The following is a 19,965-nucleotide window of genomic DNA, read 5'->3' as shown; positions in this document are numbered from 1 at the left end:
TTTTTTTTTTTTTCGCTTGTCAGTTACACAGAGTAACCAAGGCCCCGCGAACCTCTCGAATTTCAATCTTTGCGTCTGACACAAACATACTCGTACTACTAAAACGGTGGAAAAGATGGGATGCAGGATCGAGGTAGAAGAAAGAAAGAAAAAGGAAGAGAAAGATTTCGCCTGTTACTTAACGAGTAATACTTTAAAGTTATAATTTATTTAGTTGTAACAAAAGTATGGTAATTACACTATACGTTTAATGCGTAACAATACGTACATACGTACACATATGTAGGTATGTACAGTTGCATAGGATGTGTATATATATATATACAGTATCGTCGATAAGAAGTTGCTAAACTTGATTTCCTTTGTACCCTGATTATTTATTTAAACGTTATCACATTCTCTCATTGCTTCATACACGATATTCCACGTGATCGTCATACTCTATTTTAAAAATCTACTTTGCTGACAATCGCGTGGAAAATCGTTATCGTTCGATCTGTCTAATCGCTTCGAAGGCCTCGCGAACAATGCGCGTACTTCAATCTTTTTTTCTTTTTTTCCTCCGTGAACAGTACAATTTCCTCTAAACATGACGTTACTTAAATTAAAAAACGAAGATAATAACACGTTCTGCGAGCGCTTCTCTTCTCGATCCAAGTGGAAATTCCATACACCGGGTAATTCGAACGTCACTTGGCCGCGGTTCTTTTTTTCCTGCCATATTCTTTTCTTTCTTAATCGAGTTTTTAAATTACTTTTTACACGCGCGTACAATCGGGTCATCTTAAGCATATCTTAGGAAAAGTCTTATTGCTCTTTGAAATAGAGGAACGTTTCAGGAATGATTCTACAACGTCTAGATCCGTTTTCACGATCGGAACGAAGAACAAACGTATCGAAAGTCATCGTTGCGTACAGATTCGAGCAATGGAAAATTAGTTTCTATCAATGACGACGATTTCGCATTCTCGAGAAGTTTACCATGGACGATACGTTTCGTCCCATACTCGGACAATTCCGACCTCGATGAAATCCGATCGAGGCGCTCGACTTTTCGCCGCGACGACCGACTTCGATCGTTGATCGTCGTACACGCGGTCGGTTATTCATTCTCCCTTCGTTATTTCCAGTATCTTTCTTTTTCTTTGTTTCGCTAACGCCCACGCATCAACCAATAACCGCGTTTCGTCCGCGCCAATACGTTACGCATCACGTTAGAAAGAAAATAATTTTTCTTCTCTTTCGATTTTCCGATCTTTTCGCGCGTATCGTTCGATAGGTACATCGTGCTAGGCTCGATCAATCGTTTTCTACCTGAAAGATATGTCCAGCTCGATTAACCGCTACTCGTCGATATGTCTCGTTTCTCCAACCGTATACCTTGAGTGTCGCGACCTTGTTAGAACGGTATATATTTGGCAAATCTTTAAGGCTATCGCGTAAATGCAAATACGATTGTCGTTCCTAATCGTTAAGAAGAAAAAAAAAAAAAAGAGTGTTGCGCACACGCGTATCGCCGATGCGTGAAGGATATCTCGTCGAGGAAAATTCTTGCGATCTTCTTCATACTATAATCCGAAACGAACTATTCAACGGAACCGGTGTTAATTGGTAGTGAGATATAAGCAAGTACGTCCGTTGCTAGATCGTACGAACAACAGAAAACGAACTCTATCGATACTCGAGTAAAAAGGTTACGTTACGACTTACGATAGAAAAAATTATGCTTGAGAAACCAACGTTTCAACGAATCCTCGCGAAATGCCGTTTATAACCAGGGAGGGAAATTCGTCGAAGAAAGAAACGAAATACTAAAGGGAGAACGATCTCTGAACGCCACCGCACGAAAAAGGGAAAGAAATAGAAAATGTGTACGCTAGCGTTAAAACGTGTCATCGACTTCGCTCGGTTTTGCTGCTACGGAAACACGTTGTCGTCCGGTTTCTTGGTCACAGAAATTATGCATTGGCCTTCCTACGAACGAGACGAGAGGTGTCCAAAGTATAGCGCGATAATTTCAAGAAATAATTTTCCGTAGAATAATCTTCTCTCGAGTTTCGTCGTTGCATTTGGAAGTCTATTCTTAATTACAAGGATAAAGATGACGAGAAACAAGGAGGAACGCGAGTCTCCGCGAACGTTCAAACGATCGCGTGCAAAATAGGAATGTGCTCTCTCTCTCCCTATCCGATCGTCCATTACAACAAGATTCCTTTCTCTAATTAATCTTCCTACGTCGTCCCTAAACGCAATTAACGCGTCTCGGTGGTGGAAACCCCACGACTCGGTTGTCAACGCCCAAATACCGACTGCGTCATTTTCTTTTCTTTCAGTTTTATTCCGCCCGAAGCGCACGAGCACATCGCTCGTCTCAGATAAAGATCGATCGTATTCGCGGAATTCCCGCGTGCAAATCGCTCGTCCGTTCCGCTTTACAATCGTACGATTTCGCGACTGCATCGAGGAACGATCGTCGAAGACTCCTTTTCTCGTCTCTCCGCCATCTTTTTCGCGATTCTACGGAACCCACGCGATCGAAGACGGAATACATATCGGTGCGATTGTTCGATGGTCTAGCGGATCTCGTCCTCGCGTCTATACGTATCTAACGCGGCGTTCAGTTATTAAATATTATGGTACTTGGGAGGATCGGATAAAATCTTACGTACAAAGGAAACGACACGTACGTTAAACGGTTAAGGTTTGTCAAAAAATAAATACATTCGTTAACTACTATCGCGCGTACGAGGCGGGAAACGTGCAGTCGGCGAGTACCGTTCGTTAGGTGAGAGCTGCTCGTACCTCGGAACATGGAAAAAGTAGGCGTTATTCGTTCTATCGCTCGACGTCTCTACCTCGTTTACGTATCGTTTGAACAGATCATAGAACGAAATAGAACGCTCGTTCGAATCTCTGTCGCGTTTCCCTTGTCGTCCTTTACGATCGATAACAATTATATCGCATCGAACGCGCGCCGACGTCTTATCACATACGCGTATACCTAAGACCTAAAAATCACGAGCGTTGTCGTTCCGGCCCGTACCTACGATTCTAACGATAAAAAAAAAAAAAAAAAAGAAAACAGCATCCAATCGTGGCGTGTCGCGAGGATCCAGAATCGCGATCCATGGTCTTTGGCAGTATAAAGGCGCGCTTAACGTATATACGTATATAGAAATAGGAAGAGCAAGAATCGTTCGACGGATACGATTGGTCCGATACGCGAACGAGGGTGAAATCGAAGCTCGAGATCGTTCTCGAGTCACCCGAAACCGCAATACTGTTTTCACTTTTTACTCGAGCCTCCGAACTCGGGTATCTCCGAACGGTCGACGCCGCTCAACACGTCTTGAATCTCTTGCAGGCTCTTTCCCTTCGTCTCCGGTAATATCAGCACCGTGAACAACACGCTCAACACGCAGAATACGGCAAAAATCCAGAACAACGCGAATTGGCCGAATATATCCTGCAGATTGTTGGCGAACTTGGTGATGAAGAAAGAGACCAACCAGCACACGCACACGGTGATTCCGGAAGCCTTCGATTTCACGTTCGATGCGAACATCTCACCCATCACGGTCCATGGTAGAGGACCCCAGCCTATGCAATATATCGCGATGAAGATGACCAGCGACACGATAGGAAGCCACGAAATGGCGCTAACGTCCGATTTTGTAACATCTTGGAGGAACATGTAGAGACCCAGGGCGATCTGGAAATCAAAGACACATAGCTATAAATGGGAGATATTTTGTTGGAACGACGCAAAGGTACGCGCGTCGAATTACCGAGACTTAGGTGGCGGACCGTTTGGTAAGAAAGATATACTCGACATGGCAATGTTCGGCTTGCTTCGAATAAACTTTAACCGTAATCGTTCGGACGGCACGCGTCCCACGATGCTCGCAAGGCGGGAAAAACAATTCGCGATCGACAGATCGATGTATCGGAAGATCAGCGCTGTCGGTAATTAACCGCATTCCAGACATTTCCGGACACGTCTCGTGTCTCGGCAACGCTCGATACCCCGCGATCAACTTCTTTTTCTCGTCGTTTTTTTCTTACCTTCGTCATCCGTTCACCGTTATTACGAAATTCAGAAAACAGCATCGCGACTGGCGAAGCAACGATCGATCCTGCGTACGCGTGCACGTAACGAGGCATTGACATTGATCGCGGCCGCGGATCGGTGCAACAATCTACGGCTATGGATAATTAACTGCTCGACCTCACGATTCCAGATGCGTGAAGTCATCGGAACAACCGACGATTTCCGTGTCGACGCGTCGCTTCTTTCTGTTTACGGAAATTTTCTTCCAGGCACGCGTTCCCAACATTACGGTAAACGAGGAGTAATTTTATTTATTAATTAATTCAAATTATCGATACCTATATCCGTATAGTTCGAGGTTCGGCGAGTCGTTCGATGTTGGAAAAGAACGCTCGTTCCGTTTAAAAAAAAAAAGCAATCAAGGATTCATTGGCCGTGGTAAATCAGTAGGATGTCGAGAACGCGTACAAGCGTAAGAAAAGCCTCGATAAACGTGCATTTTATGGAAACCACTTAGGAAAACCACTTGTACCGCGTTATAAAAAATTCAGCCGGGCATTCATCGTCGAGAGCGATTTTATCGCAGCGCGTCAAATATATTTTCGATGATCGAAGATAAGCGAAGGAAGTTATTCCCTTTGTTTCGTTTAAAAATTGGATGGAGAATCGAGCGACGAAGGTGGATCACTGGGGCGACCGGTGAAGAAAAGAGCGAACGAAGGTCGTGCGTTCGTGTTGCACCGTTGCGATGGAATGCGACGCGCATCAGAGTAGTACATCTACACACGATCGCGAGGTTACATAAATCGATTTGAATAGGCGTCGCAAGGCCGCGATCGATTTGTTGCCGCTATTTTGCAATACCTGCGAAACGTACGCGATGGACAGTGGATCAAGGCCACGGAAAAACGCATTCGATACGCGATACAACGACAAATCGTTGCAAATTCTCCACGATGTTCGGGTAATCTCTCTCTCTCTCTCTCTACTTTGTTTCGACGATACCGAATTTTTCAAATTGCGATCGTGATTCAAAACGATGGAACGTACGTTCCGTAGATACGTTCCGGTTGTTTATGCAACTTGTCGATGATACTAATTAACCGATAATGTAATTTTAAAAGAGCTGTCAATCTATCTTAGAAACAATGGGACTTGTCATTGAGATGAGAGATAAGACCGATTGTATATGTCGTCTCTCTGACACGAAGAACAACAGTTTCGACTTGCCAGAGACGTAGATGGTCCGCGTGACATTGGAATTTTTTCAAACGAATCACGATCTTGGAATCACGTTTTGGAATGAAATCGCTATCGATCGTTATCATCGTATAGGAGAAGTCGATCAAGCGCCAGCTAAATTCTATCCGCGAATCTCCGCGGCATCGCTGATATTCCAAGTGGAATAGTGGGAACCATGGCGCAGGTACTTGCGAAATACCGCGAAAATTGCACGTCACGTAACTCGATTAGGTAACTGATCGAAAAACGTGGTTATGTGACCGTCGAAACGCATCGTCACCGACGAGTTGTTTTATAATCGAGGTGGCCACGGAGCGAAAGCGAAACTCTGAGTTCGCGTTATGCTGCCTGGAATGACAATCGATCACGTTTCGTACGTTTTGAACGATCGCGGAATAATTTGTTCGCCATTAACCGATACTTCCGAGCGTAAAAGTAGTCTTTACGAAATATCGTTACGACACCAGAGGGTACGAGACCTGGTTAGCGTCCAGAGGATCGTACCTGTCGTTTGATTCCACGTGCACGCGTTATCGGGGACAATCGATAGAAGCGTTGCAATTTTATATTTCCACCTAGCTAGGACTAACATCTCCATCGCCTTGTTTCTCGATAAACACGACTCGCGCGGCAAGGTCGTAAAGAAATACATCGATCTTAATTAGAACGAAAGCAATAGGACCGATAGCACGATCTTTGTACGATACAATCGCTACTTCCGTAGAGTAACGTAGCTATATAACTGGAATGTAACGCGATAAATTTATACGATAAACATGGATTTCAGAAATATTTCACTTACCAAGGAGACAATCTCACCAACGCCGGAGGTAATGAGCAGCAGTCTCCTACCAAGTCTGTCAACGATCACCGGCGTGACCATGGAAGCAACCACTTGCACACTACCGACGATCAGAGTCGATATGGAGTCGGGTAGCGCACTGTGCGCAGCCTGGAAGATGGATCCCATATAGAAGAGGACCACGTTGATACCACTGCACTGTTGGAACGCCACGAGCAAGGACGTATATATCAATGCTTTAAGGTTCGCCTTCACGTTGAATAAATCGCCGATTTTCGCCTTGCTCTTGAATGCTTCGTCGATGGCAGCCTAAATACCAAACAAACAGATTACGATCGATCATCTATTTATTCGAACCATATCGCAAACGCTAAAGTTAGTTGCTTTTCGTGTGAAAAAATCGAATCATCGTCCATCGATAAATCAAAGAAAAATTTGTATTTGGAGCGTGACGAACAAGTTGTCGCGAAAAATGTGAAAAAGTTGAAGGAAAACGATGGAAGAAGAGATCGAAGAAACGATGGATGACGAAACAGAAATATCGGTTCGGCGACCTACCGATCGAGATCCATCGCAAATTCGTAGAATTTTAATGACGCGACCGCAGAAATCGAAAGATCGAACGTCGATACGCGTAACTTGACGCGTTAGTCATCTTAGACCAAGTTAGACCATGCAATAGGATATACTCGGTATCGTATAGAGGCACGTTGGAGGTTGCAGGAACGCTCCTCCGCGCTGTCATCACTGACGGATCAAGGAACGACCTTACCCCCGGCCTCGTTAAGCAAACGTTGGCCGAACGTCGCACTGATACGATGTCGCGCCGCTCACCCACGCTTTACCACGCGATCGGTCTTATCGTAGCGCTCCTCTTATCGACTCTCGCTCCCCGCATCGATTTTCGGTAAAATTCCTGTGTTTATGCGAGACCTTGTTATCAATCCTTCCGATTCTTCTTCTTTCGTCATATAAAACTCTGTTTATATTTATCGTTTGCTAGTTCCCCGTTGCTTTTATAAACGATACCGTGCAAACGTTATTCGTTTGTATCTATTTCTGCGTTATCACGCCGTTCAATTCGGATTACGATTATTCCTAACACAAGCGCCTGGTCGCTTTAACGTAACGTAAACGATCTCGAGGCCTCGTTCAATTTCGTCTCGCATAACGACGGTCATCTTCGTCGGTGTTACGACATTCAGGCACGTGCTTCGTATGTACGAGCTTCTCTCGCGATCAACGTGACCTTTCGGACGCGTGCAGACGGAAATTGTTCTAGTCTGGAAAGCGCACGGAAATAGTCAGAATCGCGCGGAAATAGGAATAGGAATTCAACGGACAACGATCGTTTCCGAACTACTCTCGGGTCGTACTTTTTTTATTAATTTTCCATTACATACCTGCATTTCGTCCGCTTCCTTTTGCACGCTAGCGGGAGACTTGCATCGTAACCAGGCCAAAGCTTTGATCGCCTCTTCTCTCTTGTTGATCTTCAGCAAATGATACGGCGATTCGGGCATCATGAAGAAACAAGCGACGAATACCACGGGTATAATGCCGCAGAGTATGGCAAACGTCAGATACGATACGAACGGGCCGATGCAGTACGCATATAGAAGACCGAAGCTGACAAACAGTTGCAGGAAGGATCCTAGAGCTCCTCTGACGGACGTCTACGTAATCGCAAACAGAATGGAATATCGATTAAACGCGTTATAACGAAGGACTCGGATTAGAACGAGTAGATGCGACGTTTACCTCGGCGATTTCGCCGCAGTACATAGGAACGACCGTGAAAGCGAACGACAAGGCGAAACCGAGAATTATTCGTGCCGCGTACAGTTGGTACACGACGCCGGCTGTTGCGATTAGGATCCAACCGATCAGAAATGGTACCGCGCTGAGCAGCAGCGTGTTCTTCCTACCGCATCTGCGAACCGATTAGATCAGATTAGACGAGAACCGTCTTACGTATTTACGACGGTGTGTGAATTTCGAGCTTCGAGCGTCTATACGCGCGATAATTCTGGCGAGAGACGTTCGTAGCTCGATCAGCCATCGGTGGTCAAGGCTTCGAGTCGAAAGCCTTGGCCAACTATAACGCTCTTTAGAACGTGCTAGGCCTGTCAACCAGTACACGCGATAATAGATAATACGATTGTTCCGTAGAAACCGCGATATACCTCTCCGCTAAATATCCAGCTACGAAACTGCCGATCACCGCTCCCACGGAGACCAACGAGCCGGTCCAGGAGTTTTCATCCGGAGTGATTTTTCTGCCGAGAGGATTGTCATTCAGGTCATTCTGCAACCTAGGTAATATCGGACTGGTCCATCCTAACAAAGCACCGGATGCGACGCAGCTCAAATTTGCTGAAATCATAACGTTCGTTGTTATTAATCACTTTGTCCATTTGGCGCAACGGTATCCGCGCAAGAAAATGACACGACATGTTCGAAAACGGTACAGACGGTTAGTTAGCCTAGTTTGACGCGACTCAAGATGTACGATCAACGAGGGTAAACGATAACCAACGATCTCCTTCGAGTATATATTTTCCGCGTGCGCGATAGTCACGGTTGAGTTACGTCTGCTGGCAGAACGACCGCTGGTCACGTTTCTCGATTCGGTGCGCGACATCGGAGACGAGAACGACCAATGTTCCAAATAGATTTACGTAAGAGAGAAAGGGACGGAGACGAGGCGATGCGAACGACTTTTGATTTGGTCGCGAAATCTTCGCTACCGAATCGCCAGAGTCGTGGGACGATCTGCTAACGGCGCCATCGATAACGCGTTCAAGAAATATACGAACAACGGCTCGCACGACGGATAAACGCCCAGTTCAAATTCTTTACGAAATTACATTTTCGTCTTTCTACGGAGTCAACGATCCTTCCGAGTTTTCTACTTTGAATCGTACCGCCACATTCACTCTCTTCTAATCGTTCGATAAACGTCTTCTACGAAACGAGAAAAAAAAATTAAATCCATACTCGATGGTAAGGTGATTTTAACGCCGGATCCATCTATTATGTTAATTATCGTTCGTACTATCGCTTTCGATTATCTGCTCGTCTTCGACGCCTTCCGTGTCTGCCCCTTCCCCCCTCTCCCACCACTACTCTCGATCGTTTCTCTTCTCGGTATTTTCCTCGATCTTTTCCCAGTTCTCTTTTTCCCCTCTGGCGTTCCTCGCGAAAAGTTCGATCGTTGATTCGCGAAATCGAATATCTCCGATCGGTCACAACGGTCGATCGAACGATCACCGGTAGAGCGAACCGATAGGACAGAATCGAATCGTCAACGCGGGTGCATCTTGCGCCCGACTCTCTGTCCTCGTTGCAGAGATGATATCATCGAGGATAACATAAATCAGGAATGTTTTGTCACGTTATGCGCGTTCGAAAGCGTCCGATGTCTATCGCGATACTACACTTTACTACTTACGTACACGGCCTAGCTTAAACCTACGTTTATTGACGTAATTAGAACGTTTGATTCGTCCATTGTGGAACCTTGGTATTTTCGAAGATGAAGCTTCCGATAGTTTGAAAGCGCAGAATTTAATCTATTCCTCGACGATATCGTTCCATTGAGTCTTTGATAAGACAATTGGACGCTCTTGTTAGCGAATAACAGCGAGCATTTTCATAGCCAAAATGTAACGCGATAGCTCGTATCTTCCAACCTGCTTTTCCGCCGAAACGCGACACGAGGATCGGTAGTTGGAGGGCGTTTCGCGTGATCGGTAATTTCAAAGACAACGCTCGAGAATCTCGGCACACCTGTCCATATAAAGATAAAGATATAAAGACACGGGAACCTGATGTTCAGTGGAGCACGATGTTCTCGAATGACAGAAGAATGGATGGAATTGAACGAGACTACGTTAAAGCAGACTGATTAATCGAATTAGACTGGTTAAGGTAATCGGCGGACGAATAGTTTAAGTCTTTATCCAGCGAAACGCACCGAAGCTGCTGTAAAATCTCGATCAAGCGGGACTGGTCGATTATGTTAAAAGGAATCGTTTCTCGTTGAAACGATGCAGATATTCCGCGCTATTCTACACAAATGAAATGGACGTCGAACGTCGGAACGTCGGAATATCGCCGGTAGAACGAAATAAGACAACTTTTTCTAGGAAATCGAAGAAAATGTCAAACTGGACAGAGTAACGCGATTACGTTCGAATTTACGTAACGAAAGGGGTGGAGAACAATAAGAGTGGAGAACAAGGTACTCGTGGCGTAATAAACTTTCGAACGGCATGGTATTCCGAAGCGGCGATCGAAGGTAAGGAACGAAGGAGACCGAGTACGATCGTCGTACGCGACGAAACGACACGTTAAACGTTGTAGCCGAGAGCAATGCAACAGGTTTACATAATCGCCGCGGAATCGCTCTTATATCATCCGATCGCGTGCGACATTGCAACGCGAAATAAAAATAACCAGGCGTGTTCCTCGCGACGAATGGTTGCGCTGGTCGCCGCGTGAAAAATCTCTCGTCGGCATATCGATATCGGACATCGTCGACTTGTTTGTTCGCTACCGTGTCCGAATTCTTGAATCTCTAATAATCGAGAAACGAGATAATCGATGTTTGCGCTCTTCTTGCGCAAAGTATTTGCCGTTCTTCTGTCAAAGCATCGGAGATATCGTTGTTTATTGGAAAACGCGTAGATGGAAAGGACACAACTCGAACACGATTGATTCTTCGAAGGGGATAAACGTGGAAAGGAAAAAAGCGTTATCGATCGGCGGATTACCGCAACCTCGTTAATCGTTGTAAATCGTTTTAATCGTCGTGTAAATGGATCGATTAATTTCTTCCGTTCTACAGCCGCGAGAAACGTGCAACGAAATAACAAAGAAACTTCACCATTGAAACGTTTAATTACCATAATATCGCGAGCGGAGACGATATTCTGCCGGAAGCGGCGTTCGGATCGCCAGGAATTATCGTGTCAACGAGTTCATCGAATCTCCTACATTAATAAAAATAATTAACGATACGATCGGATACTCTACGACGTGTTTCCCTCGCCGATATTCGTCGTAAAAGGAAAGTGAAAAGAAATTCGATCTTTCCGATCGATCCCGAACGAATTTATCGATTACTTGATTTGAACAGATGGTCTCGCCAATTGGCCTGCCTGCCAATTACCATTGCCATCCGCGACATTCGCAGACACGCGACGAAACAATTCGTTCTATCGGCTTCTTTAAACGACGATGACTTAATCGAAACGCTCTGTCAAACATTTCGATCGTCATTGAAAGGTGAAAAAATAGTTTTGGTCGGCGATTACGAAAGAGAAAGAAATCGATTCGTTTGCTTTCGATCGTCGCGATTCGCCGTTCGTCGTACTTTGTCTATTTCCTTCGAATCTGGATTTTTCAACCGATAAACTTGACGGAAACGATATCATCGATGTACAGAATGATCGCAAGCTGTTATTAACGTAGTAAATCTTTCGTTCGTTGCTACGTGGTAAATCTGCGCTCTGGCAAACACAGATATCGATTCAGATACTCGTTTGTAGACGCAATCATGTTCCACCGTTGTATACATTAAATTCATACGGTACTACAGATTACGGTAAATTGTCACGCACTTGAAAATCTTTATCGTTCTTCCCTAATCGCTGTATCATACGAATGATTCACGACTCGCGCATGCTTCTCGTATCGACTGGCAATTCGGAATGGCCGAATTTTGATTTCCCATGGTCTTTTCGTTTCTCGTCGTCGACTCTTCGATCGAATGGAAATGACCGACGATACGTCGCGAACCATTTATCGTCGCTTTTCTCGTCCAGGGACGAGACAGGCCGCTATCGGCGACAGTGGAGAAACGATGGTCGTTGGTGCGCGATTTATCGATAACGAAGCTCCTAGGGGCGACTAGAAACTACGTCGTTGTAAATTTATGCGATTAGACAAGAGTGGAGTCGTGATTACCGTTGAATGGCAAAACAGTAGCCGGCGCTAAAGAAAAACAGAAGCAGAAGGGGTATTGAAACATAGGAAATTTTCAAGTCGATAAGAATTCTCATGAACTTGAGAACGTTGCGTTATCAAGTTGTACGATACGCTTCGATGAAGTATTCGACGACGAAAGAAACCGTTTTTTTCCTTGCTTCGAAGAGGGGTGGAAATACCTATGCGTCGAGTTGTCACGTGTATCAATTACAGCTAGATAATACGTAAGCTAACTTTGTTAACTCCTGTGTCGTAAAAAAAGATAAAATAACGGCGATTGATAGTCGAAACGATAGGCGTAACGTCACCGCTACTACAACCAGCTCTCTATCGTGAAACTTGCAAATTCAGCGATGTTTCTACCGTTTCTTCGCTGCATTTCGCATATCCAATTAAGCGTGTTTACAAATTGCGCAAACGCGGATTTCCATTCATTTTTCCGCGATACAATTCTAGATCTTTCGAGGGATTTTTTCCACATTCCAAGCTTCCGATTCGCAAACATTGTCGTCTAAACGGAGATGCTATCAAACAGCCGTGAAACTAACGTTTTCATTCGCCAACGCTTCGCCGGCTTGAAACGCGACGCACAATTCCCATCGCGAATAACTCGGTGGGTGTCGATCGACGAATCATCTCGCCAGACCGCGGATAAATCGTCGCTTCCATCGTGACACGGTCGCAGGAAACGGACCGCGATGCGAATTTTCGTTCTTCGCGGGATACTCTACCTCTCTGCGATCCTACCGTTACGTTCGTAACTTTGTAATTCTACGTGTACGTTAATTTGTCGCTCCTAAATCGCTAGGACAAACCGAACGCGCATAAATATCGTACGTCTCGCGTCAAAATCGTATTACTGTTGGCAATAATAATTATCGTGATAGGTGTCGGCATAGAAAGTTCTGAACGACGATCGCGGAAAAACAGGAAATTATCTCGATGGCGGCATTAGAAAGTTGGCCGTTTCTCACGCGAGAGCCTCTGATTGTCGCGTATTCTTAATTAAAAAAAACAGTCGCGATAACGAGCGGGTAGAAAGCAAGAAAGTATGGAGCAGTGATCGTAACCAACCGGTACCTTTAATAACGACCAAGCGGAACGCGGTAAACTCTCGTTCGTGAATAAGCAAGATCGTCGAATAAATGGAAAATACGAGCAATTTAAATTGCCAATCTTTCGTCAAAGATATTTACGAATAAGCGAAAGTTTCTGGCGGCAGGAGAAATTGCTTAGGCGCGACGTTGTTTCCATATCGTTGGAATACGTCATCGATGGGTGGATCCGTACAGACTCGGTGTTTTCATGCAACTCGATTAAAACGCGAAACAAGAGATTATCGTAGATTTATCGTCGTCGGCCTTGTTATTCCATTCTTTCCATTCTTCGGTCTTGCGGAATCTTTTTCCTACAAAAATAGCGCTGGAAAACGTAAATATTTTTATTCGCGGAGGCTCGATCGGACGAATTCAACGCGCTTTGATATCGAGCGATGTTTGACCAGCCTCCCTCGACGCAGTGCTCTTTCGTCCCGATAACGCACCAATCTTTCGCAAATTATCTAAATCCGCTTCGATATTGACTTTTCACCTTTCGCCGACGTTCGTCTTGATCCTCGCTCAATTAACCAGATAACGCTATCGATGAATTTAAAAGAAGCTTGCGAAAAATCCTAATTCCATCAACAAAGATTCTGGGGCAAAATCGAAATTCCGCTTCGTTCTTGCACGATTCTCGTCCGATCGAGGATAGATCGAGCGAAAACTACCATCCAGTGGCTATTAGATTTATCGTGTTGTCGATTCCAGGTGATAACGAGAAAATCACGACTACCAGAAATATAGTTATCGCGAGTATCTCTTTCGCGATCGAAACGAGGCAATCGCGGCAACGTCTCGGTCGGATTAATTTCTTTCTTCGTTCGAAAAGTATTATTCGTTGAAATTTGATACGATATCTTTTACGACATCGTAATTATATTTTAAGGCGATATACGACGATCGGACGAACGGCGAGCATATTTTTGCAAACGGAGAACGTCTCGTTACGAGATTCGAGGGATCGCGATCTCGACGTTCGGTGTCGAAACTCGATCGAGAAAACGTACGTAGCGCGCAGCTATTCCTTTTTCCGATAAACATTCGCGATCTTTGACACTAAGAGGATATCGCTACTCGAATGTTTAACAATAACGAGAGATAAGAATTTATAAGGTAACGAGGAAATTGTTGGAATACGCGTGGCACGATACGCGCCTCTGGTCGAGTAAGATTCGTCGGATCGAACGGGCAATTGGCATCGTCGAGGGAGCCGCGTGACAGAGCATAACACAGAGTAGGTAAATAACGTATCGAAAGTGACAGGGCATACGATCAAATTAATCTACGTGTGCCTCGCCTATCGAACCTATTAAAATTCCAGATATTACGTACTCGATGGTCTCGAGATTTGAAAATAATCGCGATTAAAAGCTCTAGAATTACCTTTGGTACTTAAGATTTCACGATAAGTCGTCGTTCGCAAGCTTTTTTCGGGATTTCTTCAACCGGAACTGCGCACGATTCCCTCAAACTTAACGACTCGAACGCGGCAAATTTGGGAAATATGGCGCGAATCGAAGCTAATCTGGAAAACTCGGACAAACTCGTCGGAATTCGCAGATCAATCCTCCGAACCAAGCCCGATGCTTCGCGAGTTGCAACTACGTTTTCGTAAAATTTTCTATTCGGTAACGATGATTTGTCGGTTTTGCTGCAACCTTCGAGAAATAGTAAATCATAATTATTCGTAACGCTCTAGAGATAATTGATCTATTTTTTCGAATGCTAATAAGGGTGAACCAGTAGGCTATGTATACTAATAAGCAGAATCGTATTTATTCCGATGAACGATTACGCAAGCAAGTACGCTTTTTTTAACCAGACCACTATCTTGCTATAATTACGTCTTTATCGAGCCAACTGACACTATCATTATTTTTAACGAATCGTCGCGGTAGCTCGTCATACATCTGGCGTCGATCCTCTACGATCGACCGGTAGTTACTAGTTGGACAAGGCGCGAATACCGTAGTCGACCGATCGATTTTTTGTTTTCGCCTTCTCAACTAATCTTCGATGATCGATGCATTATCTTGAAATCCGTTATGTAAAACTCTCCGTTCGGATAAGATAAAAGCGCGTGGACAGGGACGAGGAAAAAGGTTTTTAGAGCTTAGCCGTCGTGATCGAGCGATTTTATTCGACGCGAAGAATCGATTCGTTCGATGCGGAGACGCGACCATCGCGTCGGACGAATTTTTCCGAGCGCATACATCGCCGCGTAAATCTTTGCGGAAGGCGGTAAAAATTACTTTAACGATCGCTTCGTCTTTCGCGCGGATTACGAAACGAAATTTAACGACTTTGTCGAAACGAAGGACGCGCGTCTCGTTCCTTCGAGATAAACGCGAGCCACGACCGTCGACCACGCCGCAGCAGAGCCTCGATCTCTCGAATTTTCCGCGGTCTTGCCGCCTCGCGTCCCCGTTACGACGACGCGTAAAACGAGGAAAACGAACGAAACAATTCCTAGCAATTTCCAAACGATTCGATTTTTCCTATGACGTTGTACGCGTCTCTACACCTACGTAGAAGGGACGAAGGCTATGCCATCGACTTTCGTAGGAAAGTGGATAAACTCGCACACGGATGGTTAAAATCGAACGATGTGGGCGGACAAACCCTCGTAGGTCAATATCCACGCGTGGAAAACGGCCGTTCGTCACCGTTTAAATCCAGTTTCAGCTGAAAAATTTCCAGCGATATTCGAGGGGACGATTGCAAGATTTACGTGGAAATTTATCTTTGAAATATTCGGCACGTTTGACTCTTACGCGCGAACGAGATAATCGATACGTACGGCATATAGGAAGAGGGCGAACCTTTTACGAGATTTATATCGGCGGAACGATGGACGCGAGGGAACGTGATCAAGAATATGGTCGAACGAAATGCAAAGAGCGTCGCGTGCAGGACAATGGGTTTACGTGGGAGCAAGAGTCGCGAGCAGAGGTTCGTGTCCTCGAACGGCCGCGAATATCAAACGATTCGCATCCGGCGTCCGTCCAAATTGAATCACGCCCGTTGAAGATTCCAATCAACTCAAACTACATCCTCGTTAGTCACAACATCGTAACAATTCGGTCATCCGATAAGTAAAACCTCGAAACGTTTAGCTTCTTTCGTCCGATATTTTTGTCCGTGATCTTTCAAGCTTCTTCAAAGACGAGAAAATCTTTGTCCGAGATAGCTACCGTCGTTCCTCGACACGATCTCTCGTCCTTCGACAAATTTTCGACGAAAATCGTTCGAAGATTACGTCGAACGAATACGCTGACTCGCGATTACTCTACGTTCAGCTTTCTGTCGCGATCGTTTCGAGCTCGCGAAACGAAACCGAACGTTGCACCAGTTACATATTCGTTTCCTCGAGAGAAGAATTCGTTCGAGACGCGAACGCCAAATCGCTCGTGTATATTCGTCGAATTGACGCACGAATCGATACTGCGTGTTCGCGTTTCTCTTCCACTTTGTTCCAACTTTGAACCAGCGCCGACTTTGCCGCGTCCCCTCTCCGTTTTCTAGTTTCGTTTCTTTCGTTTATCGCGCCACGTTATTTCCTTCGCGCCTGTCACCTACGAGAGCCGCGTTAAAGATAAACGGCGTTATTTTCAGTCACGGCATACCGATTTTCTTCCTTGACACTCGTACGGTGCTATCCGAGGTCTTCCTTCCTCGACTTGCTCTTTTTGTCCTTTTTTTCTTTTTCTTTTTCTTTTTTTTTTTTTTTTTTTTTCGCCTAAGAGATTACATTTCGATATATTTAGAAAGATAGTCTGGAAATGTACCGAGAGAAAGGCGAAGAGGAACGCGAAAGAGAAACGAAAAACTATGGACCGTCAATGTCGTCGACTGGCTGGATCGGAGTAACGCTGATAGTTGTTGTTTCTCGTTCGAGCCTCCATCGTCGCTCGTCACGAGAGGCGGGTGGAATTCGTCGATTCAAAGTGCAATGAAAGAAGGAGGGCGTGTAGGATGAGTCACGGGAATTCAGATTATTTCGAGCGAACGTTTTCCGCTTGAAAACACGGAAACGGTACGATATTCGTTGGACAGCCGACCACCCGAATACTGGTATATCCACGATGAGTTTATAGAAACGCGGGAGATTCGACGAGTAACCGTGACACTTCTCTTGGTCCATGAAACACGTGGATGCCACCGTTCGGTCGCCGACAACGCGTCATCTCATTTTCAACGGTCCGATCCACGTAACTCGACGTTCCACGAAATCTATTCCTCGCTGAAGCGTACGATCTCGAGAGAATCTCTACGTCCGCCTACGCGCACGATAGCGGTCGGGAAGAGAACGAAGCGAATCGAGGATCAAAGGAGCACGCTCGGTTGCCGATATTTTACTTTACAATTGCGTATAGCTCGATGGCGACTCGGATCGTTGCGGCAAACGTTTAAACAAATATCGCGGATCGTTGATAAACGCGACGTTGCAGCGTCTCGTAATACTCTCGTAAATTTGGACTCTTGAACGATCTACGCGTCGTTTCAAACGGAAGCAAAAGTCCGACGTCGAGAATCGTGGAATCGCGATATTGTTCGTCCGTGCTCGATCGCAAATTGACATTTGCTTAGCTGTCTGGTATAATGCACGCCGGATTATTACAGAAGCACGGAACGGGCAATTTCGAGGCGCGTGCCTAGCAAAGTATCGTTCGCTTTAATCGAGAAAAATTATACGCGTCGTCGTGATCTACCGAGAACCAGAAGTAAACCTAAGCTAAGCTCTACCCTTTGATAGCTACCATAGCGGTAATGATAGTACGAATCTTTCAAAAAGACACACGTACGAGGAAGAATATATCCGTGGCATGACGTCGCGTATTCTTGCGGCAAAGTTGGCGCGCGCGCGTTTCCAGCCAATGTCGCTTTAAAACGCACGCGACCAGCGAAAACGCGCTCTCGTCCGATCGGCTGTTTACATCGCTTCCTTGTTTTGCGCACGAACACGTAAATTTACTTTTGTTTGTCCGCCGATACGTATAATGCGCTATACTTTACGCGATCGTTTTGCTCGAACGTCAGCGATTAAGTAAGAAAATCGTTTGCTTGTTACGCTGTTATGTCGTTTCGGCTATTTGTTAATTACCGCAATCGCGATTATCGAGCGAGCAAGCGAGGAATCGAGGGTCGTAAGACCACGGTTTCGCTACCTGTGCGTGAAATATCTCTAAAGAAAATTTCATCAGTCTCGATATTCTTTCTCGCGCGTTACGCGTTATACGCGTTATACCGTGTGTCACCGTGGTATCGCGGTGCAGCATGGTAATAAGTAAATTACGACTCAATTCGCCCGTTTAACATTACGACAGCGAAACATTCAGGAACGAGCGATAAGAAGTAATTTCATAAAGTAACCGTCGCTTCGATTCTGCTCGACCAAGATCGCGATTCTTTCTCTTCTGGCCGGAATAAGAATCGGAGAATCAGCACGAAGCACGAAAGTTCGTTCTTCTCGAAGCGTTGTACGATCAAAGGCGAATCGGTTAACGGTTAACGGAGAATTATACGTAGAACGAATTTTTCATAGCTGTTCGTTAGTGGAATCGAGTCTGTCGAATTTATCTAATCCGTATCTTGGAAATCTTACGTCGTACGGATATTATCGACGTTCGACGGACTCGTTGGTTCGGTAAATTTCTTTCCGCGGCGTCGAATTTACCGAATAAACTTTTCCACGAGTATGTAAAACTCTACGAACGATACGGATACTTTAAACCGTAAATACCGCGATTCGTTCGCTTGAAAATTCCAGTTACCTTTGAAAATATCGAGCTTTTAACGTTCGCAGCAAGTAATTACAGATAATTATTAAGCTGCTTATCGGTAAAAAGTTTCCAAATTGGTCGATCGCGTCGATCTCGTACGTGCGCGTTCCATCGAACGATTTTCCAAAGAGATCCCTAAAGAGCGGCGCGTCCTGCGAAAATGGAACGTTTGCCAACGGAATAGGTGGTCAACAACGCGCGTCTCTGGGGTCGCTAAACTCAAGCTGACGGATGGCTTCATCGATAGATGCGAGAGTCCTGGTACGCGGATCGAACGATCGCGTTTAGCCATTGAGAAAAAGGGTTGAAACTTACCCGCTGCAGCGGCGAGGTATTGAAGCAACGTGGAGCCCTTCTCCGTCATTTCTGCGGCAGGACACTTGTCGTGGTCACCGATCGTATGATACTTGGGTAAGCTACCACCGAACTTTATGGGATATTTTCCAAGGGTGGGTGAATAGTACACCGTCGAAGTGCAACTCGTTGGTACAGGGCTATAGGCATAGTCTTTATAGCGCCCCTCTATTTCCTCCTGGACGTGGGTGGGGGCCATTTCTCTCTCCTTTTCTGTTTCTCCCTCTCTCCTTGCGGCGTCGCCTCAGCCCGTTACTGTCTCTCGCACGTACACGGCCCCGTTCGATAAGCCCCGCTCCACCTCCTCTCCCTTCCCTCGTGCTTCCTCCTTCCTGCGAAACGAGCTTCGTCGGTTCGTCCTACTCTCGCACGCTTCTCGATTCTCCCTCCAGCTAGCGACGACCAGCAGTCTCCTTCTCCGGCTGAAATTGCAACAACCGTATACCGTGAGTTTTCGACCCTGCGGCCAGCTACGGATCGTGCCAAGGTCGCACGATCGTCGGTCGATACGGTCGACCGACGGGGTTGAAACGCCAACGGGCGCCAAGCGGGGCCGATCGTTTCGCTTTTTCATCGCCACGAATAGTCGTGCCGCTATTCCCGCTATTCCTGTACGAAAGTCTATGGTTCTGGATCGGA

General features: G+C 45.6%; 2 protein-coding genes and 1 long non-coding RNA gene across 3 annotated transcripts in view; 1 reads left to right on the top strand and 2 right to left on the bottom strand.

Moving 5' to 3' along the window:
• LOC132910509 (protein Star-like) overlaps positions 1–19,965 on the bottom strand; it is a 78,730-nt gene that overhangs the window by 26,076 nt on the left and 32,689 nt on the right. The gene's annotated exons all lie outside the window — the stretch shown is intronic.
• LOC132910511 (uncharacterized) lies at positions 145–3,082 on the top strand. The gene is made up of 2 exons (XR_009658790.1): positions 145–2,420; positions 2,480–3,082. It is a non-coding gene; the product is annotated as an uncharacterized LOC132910511 (long non-coding RNA).
• LOC132910506 (facilitated trehalose transporter Tret1-like) lies at positions 3,220–19,728 on the bottom strand. The gene is made up of 6 exons (XM_060966265.1): positions 19,288–19,728; positions 8,282–8,471; positions 7,857–8,028; positions 7,499–7,771; positions 6,096–6,404; positions 3,220–3,712 (listed from the first exon to the last, which is right to left on the bottom strand). The coding sequence occupies exons 1-6, from the start codon at positions 19,523–19,525 to the stop codon at positions 3,287–3,289; spliced, it is 1,608 nt and encodes a 535-aa protein (XP_060822248.1). The 5' UTR covers positions 19,526–19,728; the 3' UTR covers positions 3,220–3,286.

The sequence above is a fragment of the Bombus pascuorum genome, chromosome 9 (assembly GCF_905332965.1).
Source record: "Bombus pascuorum chromosome 9, iyBomPasc1.1, whole genome shotgun sequence".
Classification (NCBI taxonomy): Eukaryota; Metazoa; Arthropoda; class Insecta; order Hymenoptera; family Apidae; genus Bombus; species Bombus pascuorum.
This window is presented reverse-complemented; position numbering and strand designations above follow the sequence as displayed.

Coding starts and splice junctions, on each gene's coding strand:
- LOC132910506 (XM_060966265.1), bottom strand. CDS start 19,525: ATGGCCCCCACCCACGTCCAGGAGGAAATAGAGGGGCGCTATAAAGAC. Junction 8,029..8,281: donor GCTGGATATTTAGCGGAGAG/GTATATCGCGGT, acceptor ATCGGTTCGCAG/ATGCGGTAGGAAGAACACGC. Junction 3,713..6,095: donor TTGGTGAGATTGTCTCCTTG/GTAAGTGAAATA, acceptor TTTGATTTCCAG/ATCGCCCTGGGTCTCTACAT.